The sequence below is a fragment of the Vanellus vanellus genome (genome assembly GCF_965231255.1).
Source record: "Vanellus vanellus genome assembly, chromosome: 18".
In the NCBI taxonomy this organism is placed as follows: Eukaryota; Metazoa; Chordata; class Aves; order Charadriiformes; family Charadriidae; genus Vanellus; species Vanellus vanellus.
Window position 1 is genome coordinate 2,345,724 of NC_138923.1, and position 24,790 is coordinate 2,370,513.

General features: G+C 50.8%; 2 protein-coding genes across 2 annotated transcripts; one reads left to right on the plus strand and one right to left on the minus strand.

Moving 5' to 3' along the window:
• Positions 1 to 1,197: 1,197 nt before the first annotated feature.
• CIMIP2A (ciliary microtubule inner protein 2A) lies at positions 1,198 to 16,731 on the plus strand (the record flags this gene model as incomplete). Its single annotated transcript, XM_082492546.1, has 7 exons — positions 1,198 to 1,253; positions 3,623 to 3,691; positions 4,814 to 5,007; positions 10,086 to 10,172; positions 11,880 to 11,974; positions 14,119 to 14,236; positions 16,622 to 16,731. 7 exons carry the CDS (start codon positions 1,198 to 1,200, stop codon positions 16,708 to 16,710), a joined length of 708 nt encoding a protein of 235 aa, XP_082348672.1. The 3' UTR covers positions 16,711 to 16,731.
• On the minus strand, positions 16,698 to 18,929 carry TUBB4B (tubulin beta 4B class IVb). The gene is made up of 4 exons (XM_082492744.1): positions 18,825 to 18,929; positions 18,594 to 18,702; positions 18,409 to 18,519; positions 16,698 to 17,910 (listed from the first exon to the last, which is right to left on the minus strand). Exons 1-4 carry the CDS (start codon positions 18,879 to 18,881, stop codon positions 16,850 to 16,852), a joined length of 1,338 nt encoding a protein of 445 aa, XP_082348870.1. The 5' UTR covers positions 18,882 to 18,929; the 3' UTR covers positions 16,698 to 16,849.
• Positions 18,930 to 24,790: the final 5,861 nt, after the last annotated feature.

Sequence of the window (24,790 nt, forward strand, 5' to 3'; positions counted from 1 at the left end):
CCATGGAGAAGTTTCTCCTTGTGTCCAGTGGGCCTTTCCCTTGTTGCATCTTGTCCATGTTTCCTCCTGGTCTTCCACTGCGCACCTCTGAGAAGAGCCGTCGTACGGCTCGCAGACCCATCCACCCTGCAGACTGGGGGTTGTTGGAGACGTCTGCCCCTGACCAGAGCTCAGGTAGTTGGGCAAACTCAAATATATTTCTAAAGGCTGGAAATTCCAGATCTCTCTAAGTGTTTAGGCACCGAGGGCAAGAGTCAAAGCAGCATTTTTATCTCCTCAGATACAATTTTGGGTGGTGTATAGGCAGCTAAACAGATGAGAAGAATCCTCAAATAGTCTGTGATTTCTGGTTAGTAGCTTTGAAACCTTAAAATTATTCTGCCAGCCGTGTAGCTGAGCTCTTCAAGGCCATAGAGGGACTTTGTCAGTGAACTGGGTTTGCTGCTGGTATTGTAGTTGGTAGAAACGATGCTGGTGCTGACAGATGCAGTGGTCTTTGACCTGAGGACATACTGGCCACTGTGGCTGTTCAGTAAACAGGAGACTCATGTTCTGGGATTGCCTTCAGCTGGGGCAGGGTGAGACCCACCACACATGAGACACCATGACCATACAATTTTGGGAATGGGAACAGCATTTATCCTGCATGAAGCAAGGCAGTGAAGGATCGCATCCCCAAACAGACTGGGGGGGCAACGAGGAGCAGGGAGAGGAGGGCTGAGCCTTCCACCTCAGCACAGTGAATCCGTGAACCTCTGCCTTGAGGTTTCCTCAACAGAAAGGTGTTCACATGGGCCGGTGTGTGCAGACAGTGCTGTCCTGGCCGTGCGCATGTGGCACCAGCGACAGGGGCACGCAAAGCCAGGCTCTCCCCAGTTGTGCGTGTGAATGTGAACTGCACTGTGAATGTGTATTTGTGCTGAGGCCGCTTACGAGGAACATCTGGGGCGACTGTCCCAAGGGCTACGAGCCTTCAGGAAACCTGACAAATGCTATAAAATCTCTGCGCTCATCCAAAATTTCCAGGTGGGGGAAAAAAAGACGAGTCCAGAAAAACCTGACAAGCTGTGTTCTGCAGCTGGAAGTGCTGTCGGGTACTGACATCGCTCCCAGCAGCATCACAGAGGTTTCCTGGGCAACTGCATCGAACTGCATCTCCTTCCTCCCACGCCTTCCACCAAGCGCTGCCGCATTGCCATGGCAGCCCCGAAGGAGAATAGCCTCTTCCCGCCCGATCCCTACTATGTCCCTGGGTAAGTTCTGAAGTTCATCCAAAACGTCTGTTCATTTCCAATGCAAATAGCTCCGGTTGGGAGCGTGTAGTATTTATGATTCATGATATTTTTGGGTTTTCTTAAAGACGCTATTAAATATTCCATGTAACAGTGCTCTGAAGGAGATGGGGCTCCAGGACAAGAAGCACCACCTTGTAACAGGGTATAATTAAAGACCATGCCCTTGTGCATTGAGGGTAAAGTCAAACTTTTTCTCCCCCCCCCCCCCCCCCCCCCCCCCCCCCCTTTTTTTTTATTTAAGCTGCCAAATGTTCCCAGGGCTGCTGTGCGGGGTTTGGCTTCCAAACTGCCATAACTTTTGCATTGAGGATGTTTGAAGATCTCCTTTGAATAAATAGTTGCCTACACATGGTACGTTCTTGTCAAACAGCTTGGAGCGCAGTGCTGCCTCCTGGGCCCCAGCTCTTTGAAGAAGTCAGTGGCTCTGTGGGTGCTGGTGATCGAGGTGATATGTAGTTACATTTTAATTTTTTTTTCCAAAGTGTTTTTTTTTTTTCCAACATCCTCCTCTAAAGGCTTGGAAAGAGGTAAGGAGTTATTGGTTAAAAGGTAAGACACGAGGGGCAGAAATAAGTGGATAGGCTTTGTGGTGAAGTAGAGGAGTTGTGCGGGGGTTGTCCTGGTGACATGTGCTGGGAGACATGGTCCATGAGACGTGTCAATGGGCTGGGAAGGGCTGGATGGCCACCAAGGGGAAACAAGCTCCTATTTGTACCAAATCACTTGGATTTGTCCAGTCTGAGGCAAACTCCAAAAGGCATCAGGACGATCTCCCAGGGCGGAGGGGCTGGTGACAGACCGGGCTGCAAACCTCAGCACAGGGAGGTTTGCAGGAGCAGCATGGCCGTGGGTGCAGCACAGGTCTGGGCAGGCAGATCTGCCACTGCAGGTGAAGGGTGGAGCGTGCTTCCTTCCTTAACGATCCTCCTGCGGTGACGATCATGTCTGTCCTTTCCCATTAGAGCAGCGTGCAGGATTTTTCCATTACTGATTTCTGCATCTTCCAAACTTACATAAGCTCTGGGGTTGGGGGTTCTTAACACGTTTTTACATCGCTGTGGTTGTCTGAACGATGTGATGTGTTACTCCGTGCACGCTGTCACCCTGTCAAAGCTGTGCACTGACGGCGGCTTGGGAAAGACAAGTAACAGGGAGAAAGCTGTGGCTGGGCTTGCACTTCCAGAAGCCTCAAAACCTTCCCTTGCTCGCTCCTGCCTGCAGAAAACTTCACCCAGAACCAGCTTCAAGCCCTAATACCAACACAGCCGCTGGGGCTGCTCCTCTCCGTGGTGGTGCTTTGGCCACTGAAGGCAGGAGGAGGAGGAACCAAATCCTGCTGCTGCATTTTGCAGGGCCCTGCAGGCTCGTAGCATCACCCCAAGCCCCCGAGGAAGCCCCTGTGGGTGGTGAGGGGGCTGCTTTGCATCTGGTTTGGGTGGCTGAGCGCGAGGAAGAGCTGCCCGAAGGGCATCACCGGAGCCCAGGTTCTGTCTGCCGGCAGACAGAGCACCCGGAGCTGCGGTGCCGGCAGGAGGAGGAAGATGCCATGTCACAGCTGTCCAGTGTGCCGTGCCGGTGAACCCGCGAACACAGTGAGGGCATCACAACTGGTCGCCGTCACTCGGGTCGGGCAATGGTCAGGGCCAGGACTTTGAAAACGCCACCGCGGTGCTCAAGAGCATTGGGAAGCCAAACCTGTTGTGTGGGATGGTTTGGGAAGGACTTAGCACACAGAGAAGGGGTAAATCCGTGAACCCCAGGCACAGCCCTGCCTGCCCCATCCTGGCTTGGCGGAGCTGGGAAGGGCACGGAGCTGAGCCCGGGGCCAAGGCTTTCCCTGGCGCTCAGGAAGGCTGAGCAGGTTTGGGTGACACAGTCTGGGGAGTGGCGATGGAAGAGATAGGGCTGAGTAAGAGGAAAAGTGAAATGGGGCTCAGCCTTGGGAAAGCAGGTTGCTCGCTGCCCACCAAGGAGGTTTGAGATCAGCGGCTTCAGCGTGAACTACAGAAACGGGGGATCCCTCTGGTTTCTTAAGCAAAACACCAAGCAGGAGAAGGTGGAACAGCCCCGCTGAGACCAGTCTCTTCTCCAAGCGCCACGGCTTTTACCGGCAGCACTTGTAACTTGCCCTGTGGCAGGTCCCTGCTCCATAAACCCAGACTGACTCGCCCGAGCTCCTCGGATTACCTCGCTTTCAATTGCTTATGAATTGAATCCTTTCTCAGCCCTACCATTATTTTGTTCATGATCAAAACCCCTCTGGCCATCCTGTAATTATTCAGGCTGTGTCATTTGTGCTCTTGCTGAGCTTTATCGTCCCGGCGTAGCTTCTCTGTGTTGCAAGACTCATTGAAAATCAATGGGGACGAGCCACCGAGCTCCTCCGGCAGCTGCTGGTGAGAGATCCTGCATGCAAAGTGGGAAAACTTGCCAAGCGTAAATGCACGGCTCTACTCGCTGTTGTTTAAAGTATTTGGAAGGGAAAGTACTTACTCATCATCTTATGATCCTCATGCATCATCCGGCTTTATCCCCAGATACGCAGTGGGATCATTGACTGAGTATTTCTGTCTGTGCGTTGTAACTGGCAGCTCTACCTTTCTTCTTCAGCGGTGGAATAACATCACCATTAGGAAATATAATACTGGGAATAGCTGAAGTTTCTGATCTGTACTGGTGGACCTGGGAGTGGAGCCAGACTCCAGCACCTGCCCTGTGCTGCCAGAAAGTCAAACTGCCTGTCCCAGGCCAAGGGGGTGGAGAAGCAGCGTGTCCCTACACACACCATCAGAAGGTCCCAAAAAAATCGAGTGATGTTTGTTACTGGGGCTGAGCAGCCGCCTGCTCGCCCGTGTGAGCCCGGTCCCGCTCCTCGCTGCAAGGGTACGGAGCAGAGAGGGTTGGAGGGTACAAACAAGCAATCTTTCTGATTTTTTTGAGTTTCAATATTGAATAAGGGACACTGAGAAATTCCCAGTAACTCCCTGTGTTTTAGAACAGAGAGAGGGATCGGAGAACTTAAAACGGAGGCATGTTTAACCAGAGATAGTATTTTAACTGGGGGGCTGTTGATGTCGGCACTGACGAAGCGACCGCGGCCTGCGCTGTGCTCCCACCACGAGCTTTCCCATCCGCAGGTGCTGCTTCAGCCACGCTCCGTGGCCTCGTCCCGTAGTCGTATGTGAACCGAAGCATGAGCCTGTGTGTATGCACACTTGTAAATCTACGAGCCAGTTTTCATGCCTACGTGTAAAAACATGCATGTGCAAACACACACCTGCCGAGCTTCACGCGTAACCACCCGCGCTGTCTCGGTGCTCCCCTCGCGCCGCTGCTCCAGCAGCATGGCGGCGTTGGCGCTCCCAGGCACATCCCTGTGCAATCACCTCCCCTGGGCACGGGTACTCCCGGCCCCGTGTGCTCCCACCCGTGGCCCTTCCGGCGTACAACAGCTATCCTGCCAGTGGACACCTTCCAGCGCCATCTCAGTAACTGCTCTTTTTTGGTTTCCTCCTCAGCTATGAGGGCTTCATCCCTCAGTACAACTATCAGTTTGGAGAGACCTTTGGCAAAACCACTTACCGGCTGCTGACAGACCCTGAGGTTAGGAAGAGCCCTCGCCCTTTGCTGGCACCGCTGCACAAGCAGAAGTTCATTGAGGACTTCAGCGGGACGAAGCACAGTGTCCAGCATTATCTCCCTGGGCGTCCAGGTGAGCAGGGGACTTGTCCCTTTGCCACAAGAGGCTCTGCTAATGAGCACGGGGTCAGTCACGAGCAGTGGGGTCTGTGCCCATCCTCGAGAGGCTCCTGGGGTGAAATGGGACGTTTTCTGCAGAGTGACCGTAGCTCTGGTGTAGGAGCGCGGACACCCGGAGAGCAGCACCCATGGGGAGCTGGAGCACTCAGCCTCCGCTGATGAGCGCGGGGCTCCTCGCGTTGGTGTCTGAGAGAGTTTTAGTTTTAGTTCCCAGGTTATCTTCACTTAGATGAGGATAAATGATTTTATGGGATGTTATGGACTCAGTCCTCAATTCCTCCACATTCCTGTTGTGGTTTAACCCTGGCTGGCAACTCCCCCCAGCGGAGTCGGGGGAGGCAATTGAAAGGGTAAAAGTGAGAAAACTCATGGGTTGAGATAAAGGCAGTTTAATAACAGAAATATAATAATAATGATAGTAATAAAAAGAAAAATGACAAAAAGAGAGAAATGGACGGGGCTTGGAGCAACCTGGGCTGGTGGGAGGTGTCCTTGCTCAGGGCAGGGGGTGGAACTGGATGATCTTCAAGGTCCCTTCTGACCCAAACCATTCTATGAAATAAACCCCAAGACAGACAAGCGATGCAAATGAAAACAGTTATTCACTACCAACTGACAGACACCCAGCCAGTCCCCGAGCAGCAGCCCCTCCACCAACCTCCCCTCCCCTCCCCCCCCCAGTTTTATCGCTGAGCACACACTATAGGATGGTCTGAAATATCCCTTTGGGCAGTTGGGGTCGGTTGTCCCGGCTGTGTCCCCTCCCACCTTATGGTGCACCCCCGGCCCTCGCTGGTGGGGCGACGTGAGGGGCAGAAAAGGCCTCGACTCTCTGTAAGTGCTGCTCAACAGTGACCAAAACATTATCAACGCTGTTTCCAGCACAAATCCAAAACACAGCCCCGTACCAACTACTGTGAAGAAAATCAACTCTATCCCAGCCAAAACCAGCACAATTCCACAGGGCAAATTCTGTCTCTCTGGGGAAGGTCAGCTCTGCCCCCTCCAGCCCTTTCCCAGCTGACCCGCCTGGTGCAGAGCTGGTTGTGCTCAGAGCTCTCACCCGCAGCTTGTGGTTCATTTTGTGTCCTGCTGCTCCTTCCTCAGCTCAGCAGAAGGGCTCTTCTGCCCTTCCCACCATCCTCATTTCTGCTAGCAGGCCCCATCTCCTCCATCAGACACTGCAACGTGCTCATGTTGATTCCCAACACTGGGAATTTGCAGGAATCTCCTACCAAGCCCCAGCCTTCCCAGGCACAGTGCCTGGTCCTGGTTGAACAGACTCAAATGAGGCCACAGCAGCAGCCGCACCATGACCCCATACCAACCCTCTCCTTTGGACACTCCGTTGCCATGTACCATATCACGTGTCTAAGCCGTAGCTGTTGTGGACGCTCTGTTCAGTGGGAGCGAGTCCTGCCCTGGCTGAACGCAGGGGTTACGTGCCTGGGCGGGATCTGGGTCTTCATTTCTCTGGGGACAGCCACACCAAAGCGACACTTTCCTATTTCATGCTGGGAATTCACGCTGTGTAGCTTCTTGCAAACTTTTGGCCTTTCTGTTCATCCTAGCCCTGTTTTCCAGAATCCAGGTCTTCACTGCACAAGTGGTGTTTACAGGCTTCATTCCTGGACATTTAAATTTGCATTTCCTTGGACTAAAATGTAGTTTGGATGGACCCAACCAACTAGTTGACCTAGTTGTGCTCTCTCATTATCCCGTCCTTGTTCTTGCGCTCTCCTCACCAACCTTTACGTCACCTGCCAACGTTTGCAGCTGGGAGCTCACGTTTGCTGCTCGTTGGTGAAATGCTGAAGAACATGGCCACAGGGAGCAGAACCTTGCCGTGCTGGTAATGCTTCATCAGAGTTGTCGAGCTGTCAGTGAGCGATTCCTTAAACCCTTCGCTGCGAACTTCATTAGTACTGCCTGGCATCCTTCTGCGTATTTTACATGGTGGAGATCAAAGAGCTCATGGCAGTTTTGGATCTCTGTGGTTGCCTTTAGCAAACTGAGTCTGAAGACTTTTTCTCAAGGTCTGTTTTTGATAGAGGCTTGTTGACAGGCGCCAAGTGTGTCGCTGTTTTCAATCAGTTGAATCCCATGTTGTGTTTCTCCTGGAAGTGTGGTCAGGCTCTGTTGGTTGGGGATATCACCCAGGGTTATGCTGGATCTCCAGGGGTGGCATTGAAGGGGTTATGGCAGAGGCCAAGCGTGCAGGTGCCTGCTCCCCAGGAACCTGGGCTGAAAACACATGGATATTTACTCAAATCAAATGCACAGTGCTCTCCTGGCTTTTAATTTAGTGCCTTACTCTGCAACCTTTCTGAATCAATAAGTTTGCAAAACTCAGGGTCATAAAAAAAGAGCTCATATGGATTTCTCAAGGGTATAACTTCAGTTTTTCTTTTCCTTTGGTTTGTGGGATAAAAAGAAAAAAGCAGATGCAATATTTTCATTAATAATGAAGGAAATATTAAGCCAAACCTGCTTTAAAATTTGCACGCTGGATTGAAAAATCCCTTTCATCAAGGATTTATCTCTATTTTCTTGCTAGCCTGGACAACACTTGATAATTCCATTACACAGAGTATATATATTTTACAAAGATATAAACAGTATATATACTTTAAATACAATTATAAGCAGACTGCAAACCTAAATGCCCATCAGAAATTTCATGCTCTTGCAGAAAGGGGTGAATTTTGCTCCGTGCTGTCTGAGCCGGGACAGGTAGTCATTCCCCGGCACTCTCTGCAGATGGAGCCTTCGCTGGAAGACGGTGTCTCATCTGTGGGGCTTTGCACTGCGACACAGAGGTTGGGGGAAGGCAGTAATGACCGGAGGGCTGAACAAAACCAGAACGAATTTGGGTTGTTTAAAAAAGCTAAGACTGGCATAGCAACAGTTTTCCAGTAAGGAGAAGGTTGTTGTGGGGCATCGGAGTGGTCGTTCTCCGTAACCACGGAGGAGGGAGATGTTGGCCTCACTGCTGGTGCAGAGCACGAGGCAGCGCCTGGGTGGGAGGTGTCGCGGGGGACCGGGGCAGCCTGGGGAGCCACGTCACGGGATGTTTTTCAGGGAAAGTCAGACAAAAGTTGCCAAGCTCGGCTCTCCCTGCGGAGTCTTGAGATGCAGGACTCCATCCTTGGTTCACAACAGACGTATTTAGCATACACTGGACGTAAGATAATTTCTTTTCCAGCCAGTGTTACAGCAGACCCTTTCCTTGACGAGCAGCGACGGAGCCAGTGCGCAAATTCCTGGTTGGATGCGGGGGGCTGTGGTGTCTGCCTTTGGGGTGTGCTGATGCAGCCACGTAGAGAAAAGGATATGGGGAGGGTTTTTTCCCCTTAGTCTTTATAGCTTGCCTGATGGTATTTTACAGCCGACACGTTGCTTAGAATAAGTTTTAAGTTACTGAACTTACATTTGTGCAGTTTTTCTGCACAGGCTGGTTGATGGGATGGGGCTGATGGCACTGGCAGAATGGGCTCACAGCCCGAGGGATGCTGGTGACCTCCAGGCCCTTCTCCTTCGCTCCAGAGGAGTGCGTAGGGGCTGAGGTCCAGTGTGATGGAAATCCTTCATCCTCATTTGGCCACTCCTTTCCCATAACTCAGTGTCTGTCCCACAGGGTACTTTCCCTGTGAGAAGTCTGGGGCTGCGACAAGCTCTCCTGAACCACTTCTTGGGCCAAAACTGCCCCCGCCGGGGCCAGCAGAGGAAGAGCTGACAATGATGCACATGGACCCCATACCCCAAGGCCACCTTGGCGAGTACGTCCCGAGGACACGACTGCCTCAGGGGTACCCACGGAGGATTTCATGCCATCCTGCGTCTGAGGAGCGAGAATGGCACTTGCCTGAGCTAACCCCGGCCTGCGGACAGGGGAAAAGGTGCGGACCTGGCCAGTTCAGCGGTGCCTTGGCAGGGAGCAAACCGGTACGTGGTTTTGGGTGGAAAAGATGCATGGTAAGGGATGCTGCTGCGGAGGGATGGGGGTTTGGGGACTGGTGGGCATAGAGGGGATCTCAGTCCATGGGTGTGAAGAGGGAATTTCGTACAGGTGTGGATGGCAAGGACAGAAAGTTTAGTGTTGTGTAGAGGAATATCAAATACACAAACGTTTCTAGCAGTGGCAAATCCACCACATCTCCAGGAAATTGTTGTAATCATTAATTACTTTTCCTAATCAAAAAGGCTTAACTTCTTATTTGGGTGAGTTTTAGCTTCCAATCCCAGTCACTACATCTTGTGTTACGCTGTGCTACGCAGCCAGGCCTGTGTTTCCTTCGGGTGAACTGGCGGTCCTGCTGCTGCCACTCTCCTCCTCCTCCTTCTCCTCCTTCAACTTCTTCTCCTCTTCCTCCTCCTCCTCCTCCCGAAAGGAGCGCACTCCCGGCACCTTTGGTTACGTGCTGGGGCTCTGACCCCTTAACCACTCCCACCTGAACTTCTCACCATCGTTATCCCTCGTTCAAGCATGAGCACTGGGATTTCCCTATGGATCTGGGTGCTGCTTTACAGGGCACAGCCAGTACCGCTCAGGACAGACGTGTCTGAGCCCCTTCTTTCTTCTGGAGCCAGAGGCAGCGTTTGTCGCGTCACAGCCAGCCGGGGCCCTGTAAATCCCCTGAAGGCAGAGATTAGAGATTTGACGTATCGAGTCAAAAGCTGGCTTGGATATAAATCCCAAGAAGGGGCATTCCTGCTCCTTGCTCTGAGAAGCAGATTTGCGAAGCAGCTCAGCGCCCCAAGCTCCCCTTGTTCTCCCTGGGGATTTTGCAAAACCCCTGCGTACAGAGAGCTCGCCCAATAATTTGACTTTACCAGAAATTCTTGGAGTAAAGCCTTAGTGTAAAATTCATAGTGTAAAGCCAGGAAGAAACAGAAATGGCATTTGCCATTCCCAGGCTCTGGCAGCGATTTATGCAATGGAGCCAAAGGAAGAAGAGGGTTTTACTGGTGTTTTATTGTATTTCTGCTTTTATTTTGAGCCTGTAAAAATGGAAGGTGTGACTCTGCCAGGAGTGGCTGAAACCGCAGATGTGGAGCAAGACAATCGGTTACCAAAACTGGATATACCAAATGTCATCCAACAGAAAGTCATTCCAGGTAAAGGAGAGGGAGGTCATGTGCAGCACAAGTCCACCTCAGAAGAAATCGCCTCATCCCTCTTCCCCTGGGGAAATCTCAGAGACGTTGGCCAGTCGCTCCAGCTCGCTTGAACACTTTGGGATGGAAAATGCCCCCGCTCCTCTCCGTGCAAGGGTATTTCTTTGGGATACTGTCACCTCCCTGGATCTCACCCTGAGGGACACATGCCCGTGGTGGAAGGGATGCAGGAGCCACCTCAGGTCCCCACAGCTGTGGGGCCAAGCTAGAACATGCTGCAGAAAGCGAGGCGAGCTGGGTCGTGGGCTCTGCACCAACGCCAGCAGCTTGATGGGTATCTGTTACCGCTGAGGTGGTTATTTCTCTCCAAGAAATAAGATGCTTTTCTGAATCATCAAATCATACAATCATAGAATGGTTTAGGTTGGAAGGGACCTTGAAGATCATCGAGTTCCAACCCCCCTGCCCTGGGCAGGGACACCTCCCACCAGCCCAGGTCACCCAAGGCCACGTCCAGCCTGGCCCTGAACACCTCCAGGGATGGGGCCTCAACAGCCTCTCTGGGCAACCTGTCCCAGTACCGCACCACCCTCAGAGGGGAAAACTTCTTCCTAATGTTCAATCTGAACCTGCCCTCTTCCAGTTTAAATCCATTCCCCCTTGTCCTGTCGCTATGTGCCCGAGTAAAAAGTCCCTCCCCAGCTCTCCTGTAGGCCCCCTTTAGGAACTGCAATAAGGCTGCAGTAAGATTTCCCCGGAGCCTTCTCTTCTCCAGGCTGAACAGCCCCAACTCTTTCAGCCTCTCCTCATAGGAGAGGTGCTCCAGCCCTCGGATCATCCTCATGGCTCTCCTCTGGACATGCTCTGGCAAGTCCGTGTCTGTCTTTTGTTGGGGACTCCAGAGCTGGATGCAGTACTCCAGGTGGGGTCTCACAAGAGTGGAGCAGAGAATCAACACACAGTGATGTATTGCCCCATCATAAATGTATAAAACTCTGTCTTACAAGGAGTTACACGCTGTAACTTCTCCGCTTGCTCTGGAAGACCGTTCCTCTGCAAGGAGGAGAACTAGGAAGGGGATGCCCTGAAGTGGCCCCTAAAGGGTACGGCGCCAGCGGGAGGGACGCTTCGCTCTGCAGCCGACCACAGTGAATACAGGGGCTGCACGTCAAAATGTTTCAGGTGGAGTGAAAGAGCATCGATGTTTTAGGATGCAGAAGACAAATTTCTCTCTCTCCGAGGCACTGCTTTGGAAAGAGAAAGGAGAAAGGAGATCTGGCTGCTTTTAGGTTGTACCTCTACATTTTATGTGGTTCAAGCCTTTATTCAGTTTCTGTCTTATAATTGGTGAAAATTTGTTGGCTGGGCAGGAAATGAGGAAGAAAGGTTGGGCACCCAGGTGTTAGCCCCTGAAACTGGAAGAGAACGACAGAGCTGTTGGTGTAAAGAAAGGACTATAAGAAAATGAAATGTTCCTTCTATACCTCATGGAGACCAACAAAGCAGCCCGTTGAGTTTTCCTTGGGAATCATAAAAAAAAAAAAACTCTTTCAGAAAAGGTACTTCACATGCAAGAGTTAATTTTACAATTTCAATGGATGAATTTTTCCTTCCTGTACTCTGCCAAGGTTTTATATTTATCCCAGTCTCTTCCAGACCGGTTGATCCTTATACGATATGTATGTTCTCTCTTGTCTTCATCCAAAGGGTACGCTGGATTCATCCCCCGCCTCACCTGGATTCATGGCGTGAACTATGTCCAGGGTGTGAAGGAAGCCATGAACGAATTTGAACGACATCAGGTAGATTATATCCGCAAATATTATTTCAAGAATATAATGTTGCTGTTGATTCATCTGCAACACCAAAAGCAGTTTCATTTACAGTAGCAGTATTAGAACCGGGGTTATAAGTACAAGCGAAATAAAATGCTATTAGGTAACATGTTGAAAAAATCATGAGCAATTAAATTCTGTAACTTGTTTCCTTGGGACATTAAGGGAGGATAAATGAGTTCATAAAAGGATTAAGCAAATCTATTGAGGGTTGGTTCAAGAGTGGCTATTAAAAATGTTGCTCTGAGTGCAGAAACACAGGAAGCAGCTATCTGCACTTCCCCTGCGCAATACATCTTCTCTACCTGGACGGCAGTGCTGGATGGCTTCCCGGGCTGCTTGGGTGGATATTTCTCCCTTATAATTGGTTATAAGGCTTTTTTCCTTTACTAATGTAATTTGTCTTAAAGGGATCTAGATCCTCTTCTCCTCCTTTTGGGAAGGATGCAGAAATATCCCTACTGAAAGAATATTTCATCCCCTTGCTTGTAAGGTCCTCCCCATATAGTGCCACATCATCCTCCTACACCAGAAAATGAGATCCCTCCCTCAGTAGTTCACAGTTTGCGTTCAAAGCTACACGTTTCTTCCTGCTGCCAGGATGGAGCGAGACCCCCGGGATGCAGCTGTCTCGCCAGTCCGGCATTGGGGAAGGCTGATCAGCCCTGTGAAATCAGGGTACAACATTTCCAGCCCTTTCCGGTCACCGGGATTCACTCGGTGCCTTTATCCCAGAGCGTATGGGTCTGATGTAGAGAAAAGTCCAAGACTGAGGATCCCCAGCTCAGAGAAACTCAGCTGGGAAGAAATGACTCAGCGGGAGAGCAGCAGGGCTGACAGTGCTCACGGCAGCCTGATGCTTTGCCTGAAATGTATTTCCCTGTGCCGGCTTCCCTATCCTTCCTTCTGCCGTTAATAGGAATTGAAACAAAGCAAAGAGAACAAAAAAACCTGGCATTATTGAACATAAATGTGCTGTTTGCAAAGCCTTTCTGCCCCTGACATCTTAAGTAATGTCTGCCATGCAGTACATCAGTGAGGGAGGAGGTGTTTCTCCATCACAGGATTCAGCGGAAGCCGGGCTCGCAGGGGTTGGCTGTGGCACATCAGGCACTGGAGGAATATAAGCTAAAAAAAAAAAATAATAATATCACACCACATTTCTATCTAAGATGGCTTCTGACTTCAAGCCACTAATCTTCTGCCCTAAATCTCTGTTGCCCTAGGTTACGCACTGGGACGTGCTATGGCTCATTGCTTGCTGTCTGCAGCAGGCAAAATAACGCAATCCTCTCGCTTCAGTGCTGCGCTTGAGGGACTGCAGCCACTGTTCCATCCCCCGTCACAAAAGGGGTCGATGGTCCCTGTGGTTTGCTGGGCTCCATGAACCCCGTCCCTTCTCCACCGAGCAGGGTGTGCGCCGAGGAGGGTGGTGCAGCTTTAGCATAGACCTTTTGGGGTTTTGTCGCTGCAGAGACATGGGGAATTGGAATATCCACCCTCCAGCACAGCCCCTTCGCTGGGTCTGACCTCGGAGGGCAGGGACAGATCCAGGAGAAGATTTACACTCTCCCTTCAGTTAACGCTCCCTAAGCCTTCCTGTTCCTCCGAGCCTGGGAATTACTGGCTAATCACCACAGTGGGACTCATGGAAAAACAAAACCAGGTGAAGGGGTCAAACCAAAACACAGATGTGCAGGGTCAGAGCACAGCCGAGGCACAGACCCAGCTCCAGCAGACACTGCCGGCCCATGGCGTATCACACGCAGGAGCACAGGGCGCCTGGGACTTGCGGCTGATGCCCGGAGGTGAGGAAGGCAGGAACACAGCCCAGGCTGTAGAGATGCCGCTGCCACCACCGGGCCAGGAGCTGCTCTGTGCCCCCATGGTCCGAGCGAGCAGAGGCTGCCACCAGCACCCGTTGGGAGAAAAACCTACCAAGTGGAAAAAGGGAAGAGGCAATGTAGTTCCTAATTAGAAGAAAGCAGAATTGGAAAGAGAGTTGCTTTACATTGGCTTAAATATTGCCTTTAATGCAGAGTCAAAGCACATGACTTGGGTAACAACCATATGGTTTAAAATGAACCATACTTTTTTTGTTTGTTTTCCAGTTTTTGCAGAGAAACCCAATTTGCAGCTTTGGCAAGAGATTTCCCCAAACGTACTGGCCTAACCACAGGATTTACACCAGCGCTGGACTGATCCCTTCCTACACGGGCTTCGTACCAGGTAAGTTTATCAGCTGAGTGAAAATGAGAGTCACTTATACTAATTACTGTCACTAAGTAGTGCTGTTATTAGCTGTGGTGTGGTGGTAGTGAACAGTTACTGAAATGTTCCATGCGGATAGTCGAATTTTTCCCAGTCTGAGCCCAGGTGCTGGAGCTGTGCCATCCCCTGCCTTCCCGCAGGACAGCCCATCTTCTAGCCTGGGCTTGTGTAGAACGTCCCTCTGGTTTGCAGCCACCGACCCCCTGCTAAAGCAGAGGGGGGGTCAGTAACAGTTACACAGCTGCGTTGCAATTCCTTCATCGGGAAAGTGATTCTGTTCTAAAAAGTCTGATAAAAAGCAAAAGGTAGATGATGCTGAGGGGTTGAGAAAGCACAAAAAAAACAGGTAATGGTATTAGCCATCCAGCCAGGTGGCGGCCACCCCATAGCGTCTGCCTCATCCTTGTCAGTTATCTGTGCTGCCTAAAAGGAGAGGGCTGAAGAAAGTCACTTTGTGTATGTTAAGGGGAAGCTCTGCCCATGAAGAACATGAAAGTATTAAGCTAAAATGTCAACAGATCGGCAATTTATATTGGTATCTTTGGCCACAGCCAAGTCCACAGCTCAGTAGCATGGACTGGGACAGCATGGAGATAAGCTAGAAAGAACCAAACTCACAGCTTGCACTTAATGCGATAAAGAGGAGGAAAATGGTGGAAGACACAAAATGTGACAGAAATTAAAGAGTGGGGGAATAACTATCCTGGCAGGGTTGGACAGTAGCTGAGATTGTGTCTGTTGAGGGGAGAAAGTGGAGGCAGTGAATGTGGTTCCAGCAAGACTCGTACTGGGGGCATGGGAAAGCCGAGTTTAACACACAGCGGGGTGTCGGGAGCTTGAGGGACAGTCTAAGGGAAAGGATGGAAGTGTCTCACGTGCTGATGGTAAAAGGTGAGGCCGAACAGGTCTTCTGGTCAAAGATGAAGAAAAATAGGTTTGTTTCGGCCTCCATCACCACGCTCCTGCTCTGGGGCAGATGACAGGCGCAGCAGCTGCCATCCCCACTGCACTCTACTCACTTGTCCCCTTCCTTTGCCCAGCAGCTTGGGCTGTCCCACGGCAAAGCCCTCGCTGCTGCAGGTGCCCGTCCCCGCTCTGGTCACACGCCACCCGGCTGCAGCCTGCAAGCTCAAGCACCCTGGGGAAGGGCTGTGATGAACCTCAGGGTAAACTGGACTCTGGTGTTAACACTTTGTCTGCGTGTCCCGTCCTCCCCCCACAAGCCTGTGGAGTGAGCAGCCCGAGCCCTTCGGGGAGGGCGGCTAACATAGCTCTGCCCCACAAGGTGCCGGGGGGGGACAATGCTGTCCTGCCTGCGGCAACTGGCAGGCCAGGGGACACACCAGCTTCGGTGTAAAAAGGAGGGAGAAAAAACCCACCCTAAAATGAAGGACAAAAATCAACTGCTTCAAGTGTTACCTCATGCTTTAAAATTCCGTTGCCATCCTTTCACCTATGGAAGCATTCCCCTATGTGGGTTCGAAACTTGTCACCTGTTCCTGTGGACAGACTGATTTGCGCCCCAGGAGCCACCACATTCAGCGCAATCTTAACTGCTCCAACTGATTTGACTCTGGAAGGAGAAACTTATTTTTAAAAATGACAGAAAAAATTAACACCAAATCAGGTATCATCAAGAACACTGAACAGTTTCTCCAGCAGGAAAGGAGCCTGGAGCCCCTGTCCAGCTATTCAGTGACAGGTTTGTCACTGAGGTAACACAATGTTAACTGTTTCCACAGTAAAAATAATACAGGGTTTTCATGAAACAAAAGTGTAATTTGGTATCGGGTGTTCAGCTCACTTCAGAAGTGGAGAAATTGCAGTAACTCGTGATTGATTTTGACTTAAAACTGCTACAAACTGATTTTAAAAAAGTGACTGCTGCAAGGCTATGTATACAGGAGCCCTTCAGTGTCACTTGCCATCACAGCTGTCCCCAAGGCTCCTGTGACAGGCCAGGGCTACCCGCTGGGTTTGCGTGGCTGCAGTGGCCCAGGCTGCTGGGACACGCTATTGCTCAGACACCTACACATCACCCTGGCCAGGAGAGCCGCTCAGCCCCCCAGAGCTGGGCCTGTAACCGGAGGCCACATGCAGGTACCTAAATTTAGCTGCAGCTTTGGAGCTGAATTCCACCCTCCCCTCCTGCCAACACCCGCCATTACAAAGCCATAACAGAGTATTTCTTCAATTACCACACCACCAGGAGCAAGTAGGACTGTCACCGTGTCCAGTGACACAAGCAACAGTTGGTTACTTTGTAAGAAGGCAGGGAGGGAAGCGTGGCTGCCTTGGGGAAGGTGGCAGGGCTCATGCCAAGTGTGTATTTTTCTTTTCCAGAACTCCGACCCACCTACGCGCTCACTTTTGGAAACAGCACCCGAAAAGCTTACCAAAAGGAACAAAGGAGACGAGCTTGTGCACTGTGAAAAATGCTTTAATGGTGCCTGTACAGCATTTGAAGTGATTTTGAGACAGGAAGAGGAACACAACACAGACAGAGAAGTTTTGAATGAAAGAGTTCATACAGCTTTAAACAAAATTTACAGGTGTTCATCTGCATAGCTTTTACTCTGCCTCTTCCTCAGCCTCCTCCTCAAACTCCCCCTCCTCCTCAGCTGTAGCATCCTGGTACTGCTGATACTCAGACACCAGGTCATTCATGTTGCTCTCAGCCTCTGTGAACTCCATCTCATCCATGCCCTCGCCAGTGTACCAGTGCAGGAAAGCCTTTCGGCGGAACATGGCTGTGAACTGCTCAGAAATGCGTTTGAACAGCTCCTGGATGGCTGTGCTGTTACCAATGAAGGTGGCAGACATTTTCAGGCCACGAGGTGGAATGTCACAGACCGCTGTTTTAACGTTATTAGGAATCCATTCAACAAAATAGCTGCTATTTTTGTTCTGAACATTCAGCATTTGCTCATCGACCTCTTTCATTGACATACGGCCTCTAAATACAGCAGCTACAGTAAGATAGCGGCCATGACGTGGGTCACACGCAGCCATCATGTTCTTTGCATCGAACATCTGCTGTGTTAGCTCTGGCACAGTTAAAGCACGGTACTGCTGGCTCCCACGGCTTGTGAGCGGGGCAAAACCAGGCATGAAAAAGTGCAAACGGGGAAAGGGAACCATGTTCACTGCCAGCTTCCGCAGGTCAGCATTAAGCTGGCCTGGGAATCGCAGGCAGGTGGTAACACCGCTCATGGTTGCTGACACTAAATGGTTCAGATCACCGTACGTTGGAGTAGTTAACTTCAGTGTTCTGAAGCATATGTCGTAGAGGGCTTCGTTATCAATACAGTATGTTTCATCTGTGTTCTCCACAAGCTGATGCACAGAGAGTGTGGCATTGTAGGGCTCTACTACAGTATCTGATACTTTAGGGGAGGGTACAACACTGAAAGTATTCATAATTCGGTCTGGGTACTCTTCACGAATTTTGCTGATGAGGAGGGTACCCATGCCAGAGCCTGTACCACCACCAAGAGAGTGAGTAAGCTGAAAGCCCTGGAGACAATCACAGCTTTCTGCCTCCTTTCTTACAACATCTAACACGGAATCAACTAATTCAGCACCTTCCGTATAATGGCCCTTTGCCCAGTTGTTTCCTGCTCCGCTCTGACCTGGAAGAGAGCCATTTTCGTGTTAGATTACGGTTGCTGCTTCCTGCTTATTGCTTGCAAGCAAAGCTTAGGAGCATCAGGCTGCAGAGAAATCCCACAAAAGCTTTCATTTTATCGAGCACAGAGCCATGGTTTCACCAAGCACCTCTGACACGGCTCGGCAAATACACGGAAAACACTCATTATCAGTGACACAGCAGCCATGTAATTTCTCTTGGTATTATGGAGGAGGTAATGAGAATCGGAAGAGCAACGACCTCTTGTGATTTCTCAGACCCGCTCTCCCAGCGGCTGCCATCGTTCCCCGTCCGCAGATCCCCGCTATTTCATGCCCGTCATGAAGCGCCGGGATTAACCCCCCTCCCGGGGCCACGCTCGCCTCCGGAGCATGTGCGGCGGTGCAGCCCGCAGTGCAGCGGCCCGGCCCTGCCCTGCCCTGCCCACCCCACCCCGAGCCTGTTACACGGCAGGTCCCTCCCCCGCTCCCGGCGCACTCACCGAACACGAAGTTGTCTGGCCTGAATATCTGGCCGAAGGGCCCGGAGCGCACCGAGTCCATGGTGCCGGGCTCCAGGTCCACCAGGACGGCGCGGGGCACGTACTTGCCACCTGCAAAACAGGGAGAGGCTGCGACGGCGGCGGGGGCGGCGCGGGGAGGGGGCGGACGGCGCGGCGGGCCCTACCTGTGGCCTCGTTGTAGTAGACGTTAATGCGCTCCAGCTGCAGGTCGCTGTCTCCGTGGTAGGTCCCGGTTGGGTCGATGCCATGCTCGTCGCTGATCACCTCCCAGAACTGCCGGAGAAAATCGCGTCAGGGGCGGCTGGGCCGGGCCGGGCCGGGCCGGGCATGCCCCCCCCTCCTCCTCCCACCCATCGCCCATTCCCCTCCCGCCGCCCCCTGCCCACCGCCCAGACCTTGGCCCCAATCTGGTTGCCGCACTGCCCGGCCTGCAGGTGCACGATCTCCCTCATGATGGCGGCAGCACAGCTCACTCCCAGCCCACGCCACTCTTTCCCCAACCGACACTGAACCTGTGAGGCAACCGCCAAGGCTTATATAGCAGCGGAATGCGCGCGCAGCCTTCTTTTGCCCGCCCAGGCGGCCATCCACAGCAGCTATTGGCTAGTCATAACGAGGCTCCACAAATAAGGCAATGTGGTTGGCTACAGTGCTGTCATTCAAATCAATGGCTCCTCTTTGCTCCGCCTATCTGTCTGTTGATTTTACTGTTAGGCAACCGGGGCCCACGAATGCCCGCCCTACTCCCTCAGACCACTCCCGATTGGCTTAATTGAATGATTGATGTCGGGCATGATTGGCTGCCGGCCTCAGGGATGAGCTAACGTCATTCGATTGGGTGAGAACGAAGTGTCCTGGTAACCGTCGCAATGACTCCGCAGCAGGCGCTGGGCGGTGGCTCGCGCAGCCGCCTATTCCCGAAGCCATGTGCGCATTTTGCGCAGCGTAGGCGGCGGCTCCTCCTTACTGCGGGAGAGGGGGAGGGCGGTTTCCGGGGAAACCCGGCCGGGCCGTTTCCACCGCCGGTCCCGAGCCCCCCGTCTCTTGCCTCCGCTCCTCCGGGCGGGCCTTCCTCGCCCGTCCCTGCCGCCACCCCATTCCCCCGCCCTCCGTTGGCCCCAGGGCGCTGCGGCGGCACGGCTGTGGGGGCAGGGAGCCGGTCTGCGCAGGCGCGGGCTGCGGTGCCTTTCTAGCACTTTCTGGCGCGCGGCCGCCGGAGGCGGCGGGGCCGGGCGGCCGTTGCTATGGCAACGGCGCTCGGCGGCGGGAAGGGCCCGGGCCAGGGCAGGGCTTACGAGGGGCTCGGGGGGGTCCTGTTCTCTGCCTCGGGGAGACTGTGGGGGGCTCGGGGGTGGCCGGGGGGAGCCGTTTCGTGGCGGCTCCTTTGCGGGAAGGGGCCTGTCCTGCCAAGGGAGCGTTTGGTGAGGTGGTGTCCTATCCAGGGCCTCGAGGTGTGTGGCTGGCTCAGTGCTATGTTCAGTGACACCTCTGTCGTGAGGCAGCCAAGCATCCCAGGCTGGGTAAACATCTCTCTCGCTTACCTTTTCTCTGTCTCGTTCTGCTGTACTGTTCACTTTCCACCATTCAACTTTGTTAGCACATTCTTGCATAGACAGTTCATCTGTTGGTTGCGGCTTCTACTGGGCATACTTAGATTGTTGGTTTAGCAGATCCTTTTTATGATTCTACATATTTATTAGGATGCCAGCAAGGTCTACAAGTCTTAGCACCTCTTCTTGTTTCATACTATAGCTAAGACTTGAAAGAGACTCCTAATTGAGTTCTCCAAACCTAGCTAGTCTCAAACTACTGCCTTGTTGTGGCACAAACACAAACAGAGCACATCGGGCCAGCACTCTGTGTCATTCTGGCGTTCTTATAAGACAGAGGTACTTTATGGCTTCTCTACGTACATACCATCATAACATGGGCAACGATAATCCAACTGCTTCTGTGACTGGGTCAGGTGAAGAGGTGGGCAAGAGAAGAATAGCCCTGTGAAAACTGCTGCAGATCAGATAGCCTCTGGTAGTCAGCTTAATACAAAGGTTATGGTGATTGATATTTCTGGCACGTAAACAACATATTCCCCCAGAGACGATGGAAGTAGCCGAGGAGCACCGGGAGCAGCCCCAGAGCATCAGGAGTGACTGCTGAGGACCCTGGGCAGCTCCAGGAGGCCCTGGGAGAGACCTTCATCAGCCCCAGAGGTGCCCAGGCACAACTAGGAAGACACACATATGGCTCGTCCTCCACATTCAAAGTCAGAATGCAGGAGGTTTGTGCAGTTTACTTCAAGATAGCTGAGTAATGCAAAGGCATTAGGGTACAGATTTATCCCACCTAATTATAGACATTGATTTGAATAGCTAGCTCTGGGCTGTGTTCACACCAGAGTCAGTGGAAAGGGGTGGCTCTGCCCACTCAAGCTCTGAACAGCCCTCTGATGACACCTTCCTGTTCTCTGTAAAGGTGTTTGAGGTGACCAAATCCAAAATCTCAGTATGATTTAAGTTTCAAAGGCAGCTGGGATGAATCCAGATCAGACTTGCTTAAGATTTTGTGCGAGGCTGTAGCAATCAGTAAAGACAGCTTTTCCTCCAGGATATGATGTCATCTCTTCTGAGTAACACAAAAAAATGGATACTGTCTTGTTTCTGATTGAAAAGATGGAATGTAGTCTAGTCTTGCCTGTGTTTTGCTGTCTAGGAAAATACAGTCAGCGTAAATTCTCATCAAGGTGTACTCAGAACAGCGTTAGCAAGCTTCTGTGTTCATGAAGCCCTAGAAAACCATCCCGAAAATGGAGCAGGGGGAGCCAGGCTAGTAGGAGGTTTGCTGGTACAAGTGCTGCTGCGTTTAACGCAGATACAGGGTTTGGGGTTTTTTTCAGCCAGGGCCAGAAAGGAAAGGACTGTGGATCAGTGGCAAAGATATATTTCCCTACTTTGAAATTATGAGCCTTTGTAGCTGGTGCTTCTCACAGCTGGTCCTTCAGCCCGCACTGCCTTTAATGTTTGGGAAGCTGTTTGGTAACATGTAGAGTGAGAAATGGTTGCCACCCCCAGCATTCCCAGTGGCACCAAAAAGTGGAAATACTCTGCTCAGTTAAAACTTCCGATATCTATCTCCAAAATACTATCGGGATCACACCCAACAGAGCAGGGGACGGTACCCTATGTGGTGGCTAAAACTTTGCACCTGTGATTGAGCTTCCAGAGGCTTCCCTGGGAGGTTCAACCACCTAAAGATCTGTGGGTTAGGAGGCATTTGAAATTATTCATGCAACATTTATTTTTGCTAATTCTATCCAGTCAGCTAGTACTTCTGTTCTTAGCTACATGCAGATCCACAGGAAATGACAATTCTATTTTAAATATTTTTGCATTTTTTAAGTTAAAGTAAAATGCCAGTACTTCTAAGCTCTCTGTGAGGAGGAACACAGCCAAGCTGCCAGGAATCTCCATGGAGAGCTGCCGGAGCTGCCGACCATCTTAGCCCTGTGACTTCTAATGCTGTGGCAGCCCAGCAACCTAATTAACGCGTACCAGAAGGTGAGCTGGCAAGGAATGAGGCAGGTTTCTGCCAGAACCTTGTCTCACACGAAGCATTCCTTCAAAGGCAAACCATCTGTACAAAACACCAACAATTGGGCAAATTCTGGGAGAAAAAAAAAAATGCACATTCCATGGTCCTGCCTGAGCAAAATGCTTAAGTGCATTTCTATTGTCATCAGTTTAGTGGGCAGCCTGCACAGAGGCGCTGCTGCAGATTCCTGGGATGGGCGCGGGGGGCAGTTGGAAAGCAATTGGGATAGCAGGGAAGGGAACAGCTGGAGCAAGGTGGGGAGGTACACTGCTCCCACATCATGTTTTCATTGAAGACATCTGTTTTATCTGGTATTTAATTTCTTTGAAAGCTCTCCTCAAACCCCACTGCAAGTGATGAGCAAGGAGGTTTCACCTCATTTCAATGCTTCTAAATTTCCCATCTGTAAGTTTGCTGTATTGATTAATGGCTGTAACAGGGATGCTAGAAAACATTAGGGTCTGCTATTACGCGGCCGAAGTCCTTGGGTGTAATCCAAAGGCAGACATAGTAGTGAAGCTAAAAGTAAGTTGGAAATTGCTTTTCTCTTTTGTTCAACTACGTACTAGTTATTTTTTAACTTTTTATTGCAATTGTTTTGGGGTTTTGGTGGTTTTTTTTTAACTATCTATTGCTTCCAGCATGGAAACAGATTTTACTGTGAATACAATTGGTTTGAGCAGAGTGGGAAGATACTTCTTTAACTTTTGAATATTGCATTCCCCTTTTACTGAATCAGTGTTCTTTGTGTGCTATGGGGTATATAGAGACGATCCCTCCCCTCGGCAGGCAGACAACAGCTATAATTCCTTGATGCTTAACCAGCAAGATAGCAGTCTGTGTCTCTGAAATAGCATCCTAGTCTAAACTGAGCCTAGTACCTGGGGCTGGGATGATGCTGGGGCTGGCAGGAGCCCAAACAGAAATCACAGAACTAATTCTGTTTATGTAGGTAACAATCTGAAGCCCTGAGTTCAAGAGAGGGACACTGCAGGACGAATGTGGGTGGAAGCCTGCCTCCAGAACTGAAAAGCTTTTGGTGTTGGGGTCGTTCCAGGTTTATGGTAACAATGAAGTATGACCTGGGTATGTGCAGACCTTTTGTGATTCTAGTCTTTCTGATTGTTACTTCTAAGGATAAACAATACTTTGTTTTCTAGAAATTATTGCTCCAGAGAGATTGAAGTTATTGTCGGCGAGGGGCTTCTTCCAGAAACTGGTGAGAGGTGCAGTTGTGGGGTTCCTGCTTGAGAGAAACAGGAACAGCTGAATGGGATCAAGCCACAGGTCCATCCAGGCCAGTATCTTATCTCTAATGATCCGCAGCAGTTGCCAAAGCACTGGCCAAACATAAGCGGATGTGGCAGGTGATTCAGGCAATTCTTTAGCCACAAGCAGGTAGCTGTTTGTTTAATAGCCCCAATAGATTAGTATGAATTTATCTAATCACCTTTTGCAGCCATGTAAACTTTTGGCATAAACAACCTCCTGTCACGATGATTCCCTTGGTTTAACCACAAGCTGTGTGGAAGAAAAGCTCATTCTATTTGTTTTGATGATTTCCACTGGGCTCCTCAGTTCAGAACACGGCCATGAGCCTGTCATTTCAAAGCTTGCACTTAAGAGACTGTTAAGCGTTGTCAGTGCTTACCATGAAACAGAAGGTAATACTAAACCAGCTTTTACTTGATGTAAGTAAGGTTCAGCATTGACAGTTTACATCTCCTTCATGTTTTAAACCAGTGAACTCTGAACACTGTTCCCATAAAGTTTCCCTAATTCAGTTCCACAGTTCCACTGTTGTACGTTGTCCAGTGATAAGCCCTATTGGTATTGCCTTCTTTCACTCAGGAGATGTATTTCTCTGACGATTTTCCACCAAGAAGCGGTGACTAATTCAATCATGAGGTGCGCATATGGTGACACCCCCTGCTGTGAATAAAAATAAGCTTTCCTTCACACAAAAGTTGATTTTGTCATTCCTCTCTCTTTCTCAAAACTCCTCTTCTTCATTCCCAGTGTAGTCCTCTTCCTATTAGGGATTATGCTTTCTCCCTCTTGTTTCCAAAAAAAGCCTTCATCCATACTCCATGCCAGCGCCCACCTCCCTGCATAGAGGTCTTCCGCTAATGCCACAGCTTCTTAAATCACTGATTACAGCTGCTTTCACATCCCACACATAGAGAGCTTCCATACTACAGTGTGTCTTTCATTTGTGTCCACATCAGGAGTCCCCTTGACAAGTTTCCAGACAAGCCTGCTTGCTAATTTATTTGATTTGTGGTGGGACCAGCTACTAGCTGTGTTGGAGGTTTCCTTAAGGCGCTGTCCTGCCAGCCTCCCTCTTGTGACTAATCCCTGTCATTACACACTCAGGGCAGCACCAGCTTACGCTCTGTGTTTATCTGACTTGAACAGGGGATCTAAAAGCAGCCTACTGCAAGAAGGCCTGGAGTATCGCATGGTGGAAACCAGTCAAAGACACCTCGTCTGCCTGGTCTCCACTGTGATGTTTGCACTTGGAAAACATCAAAACGCTTTGACTTGCCTGGGTTTGATGGCATTGTGAAAGGACTTTTATATTGAGAGCTGCGGCAAAAATTGGGGGTTTACTGATCCCAGTATTCATTCGGGCTTGTTCTTCTGATAGCATTTCCATCTACTTCAGTGTGTTCTGAATTAGCTCTTGAAGTAGGAGTGACAGTCCATGAGATAGGATGTAAACATCATATGGCTTCCTACTTCTCTGAAAGATATTCGGATACGTGATCAT

What these genes read in the sequence shown, in the direction of transcription:
- TUBB4B (XM_082492744.1), bottom strand. Translation starts at nt 18,881, where the DNA reads ATGAGGGAGATCGTGCACCTGCAGGCCGGGCAGTGCGGCAACCAGATT. An exon ending in GCAACCAGATTGGGGCCAAG is followed by an intron (nt 18,703 to 18,824) that starts GTCTGGGCGGTG and finishes TTTCTCCGGCAG; the next exon opens with TTCTGGGAGGTGATCAGCGA. An exon ending in GCCAGACAACTTCGTGTTCG is followed by an intron (nt 17,911 to 18,408) that starts GTGAGTGCGCCG and finishes GCTCTCTTCCAG; the next exon opens with GTCAGAGCGGAGCAGGAAAC.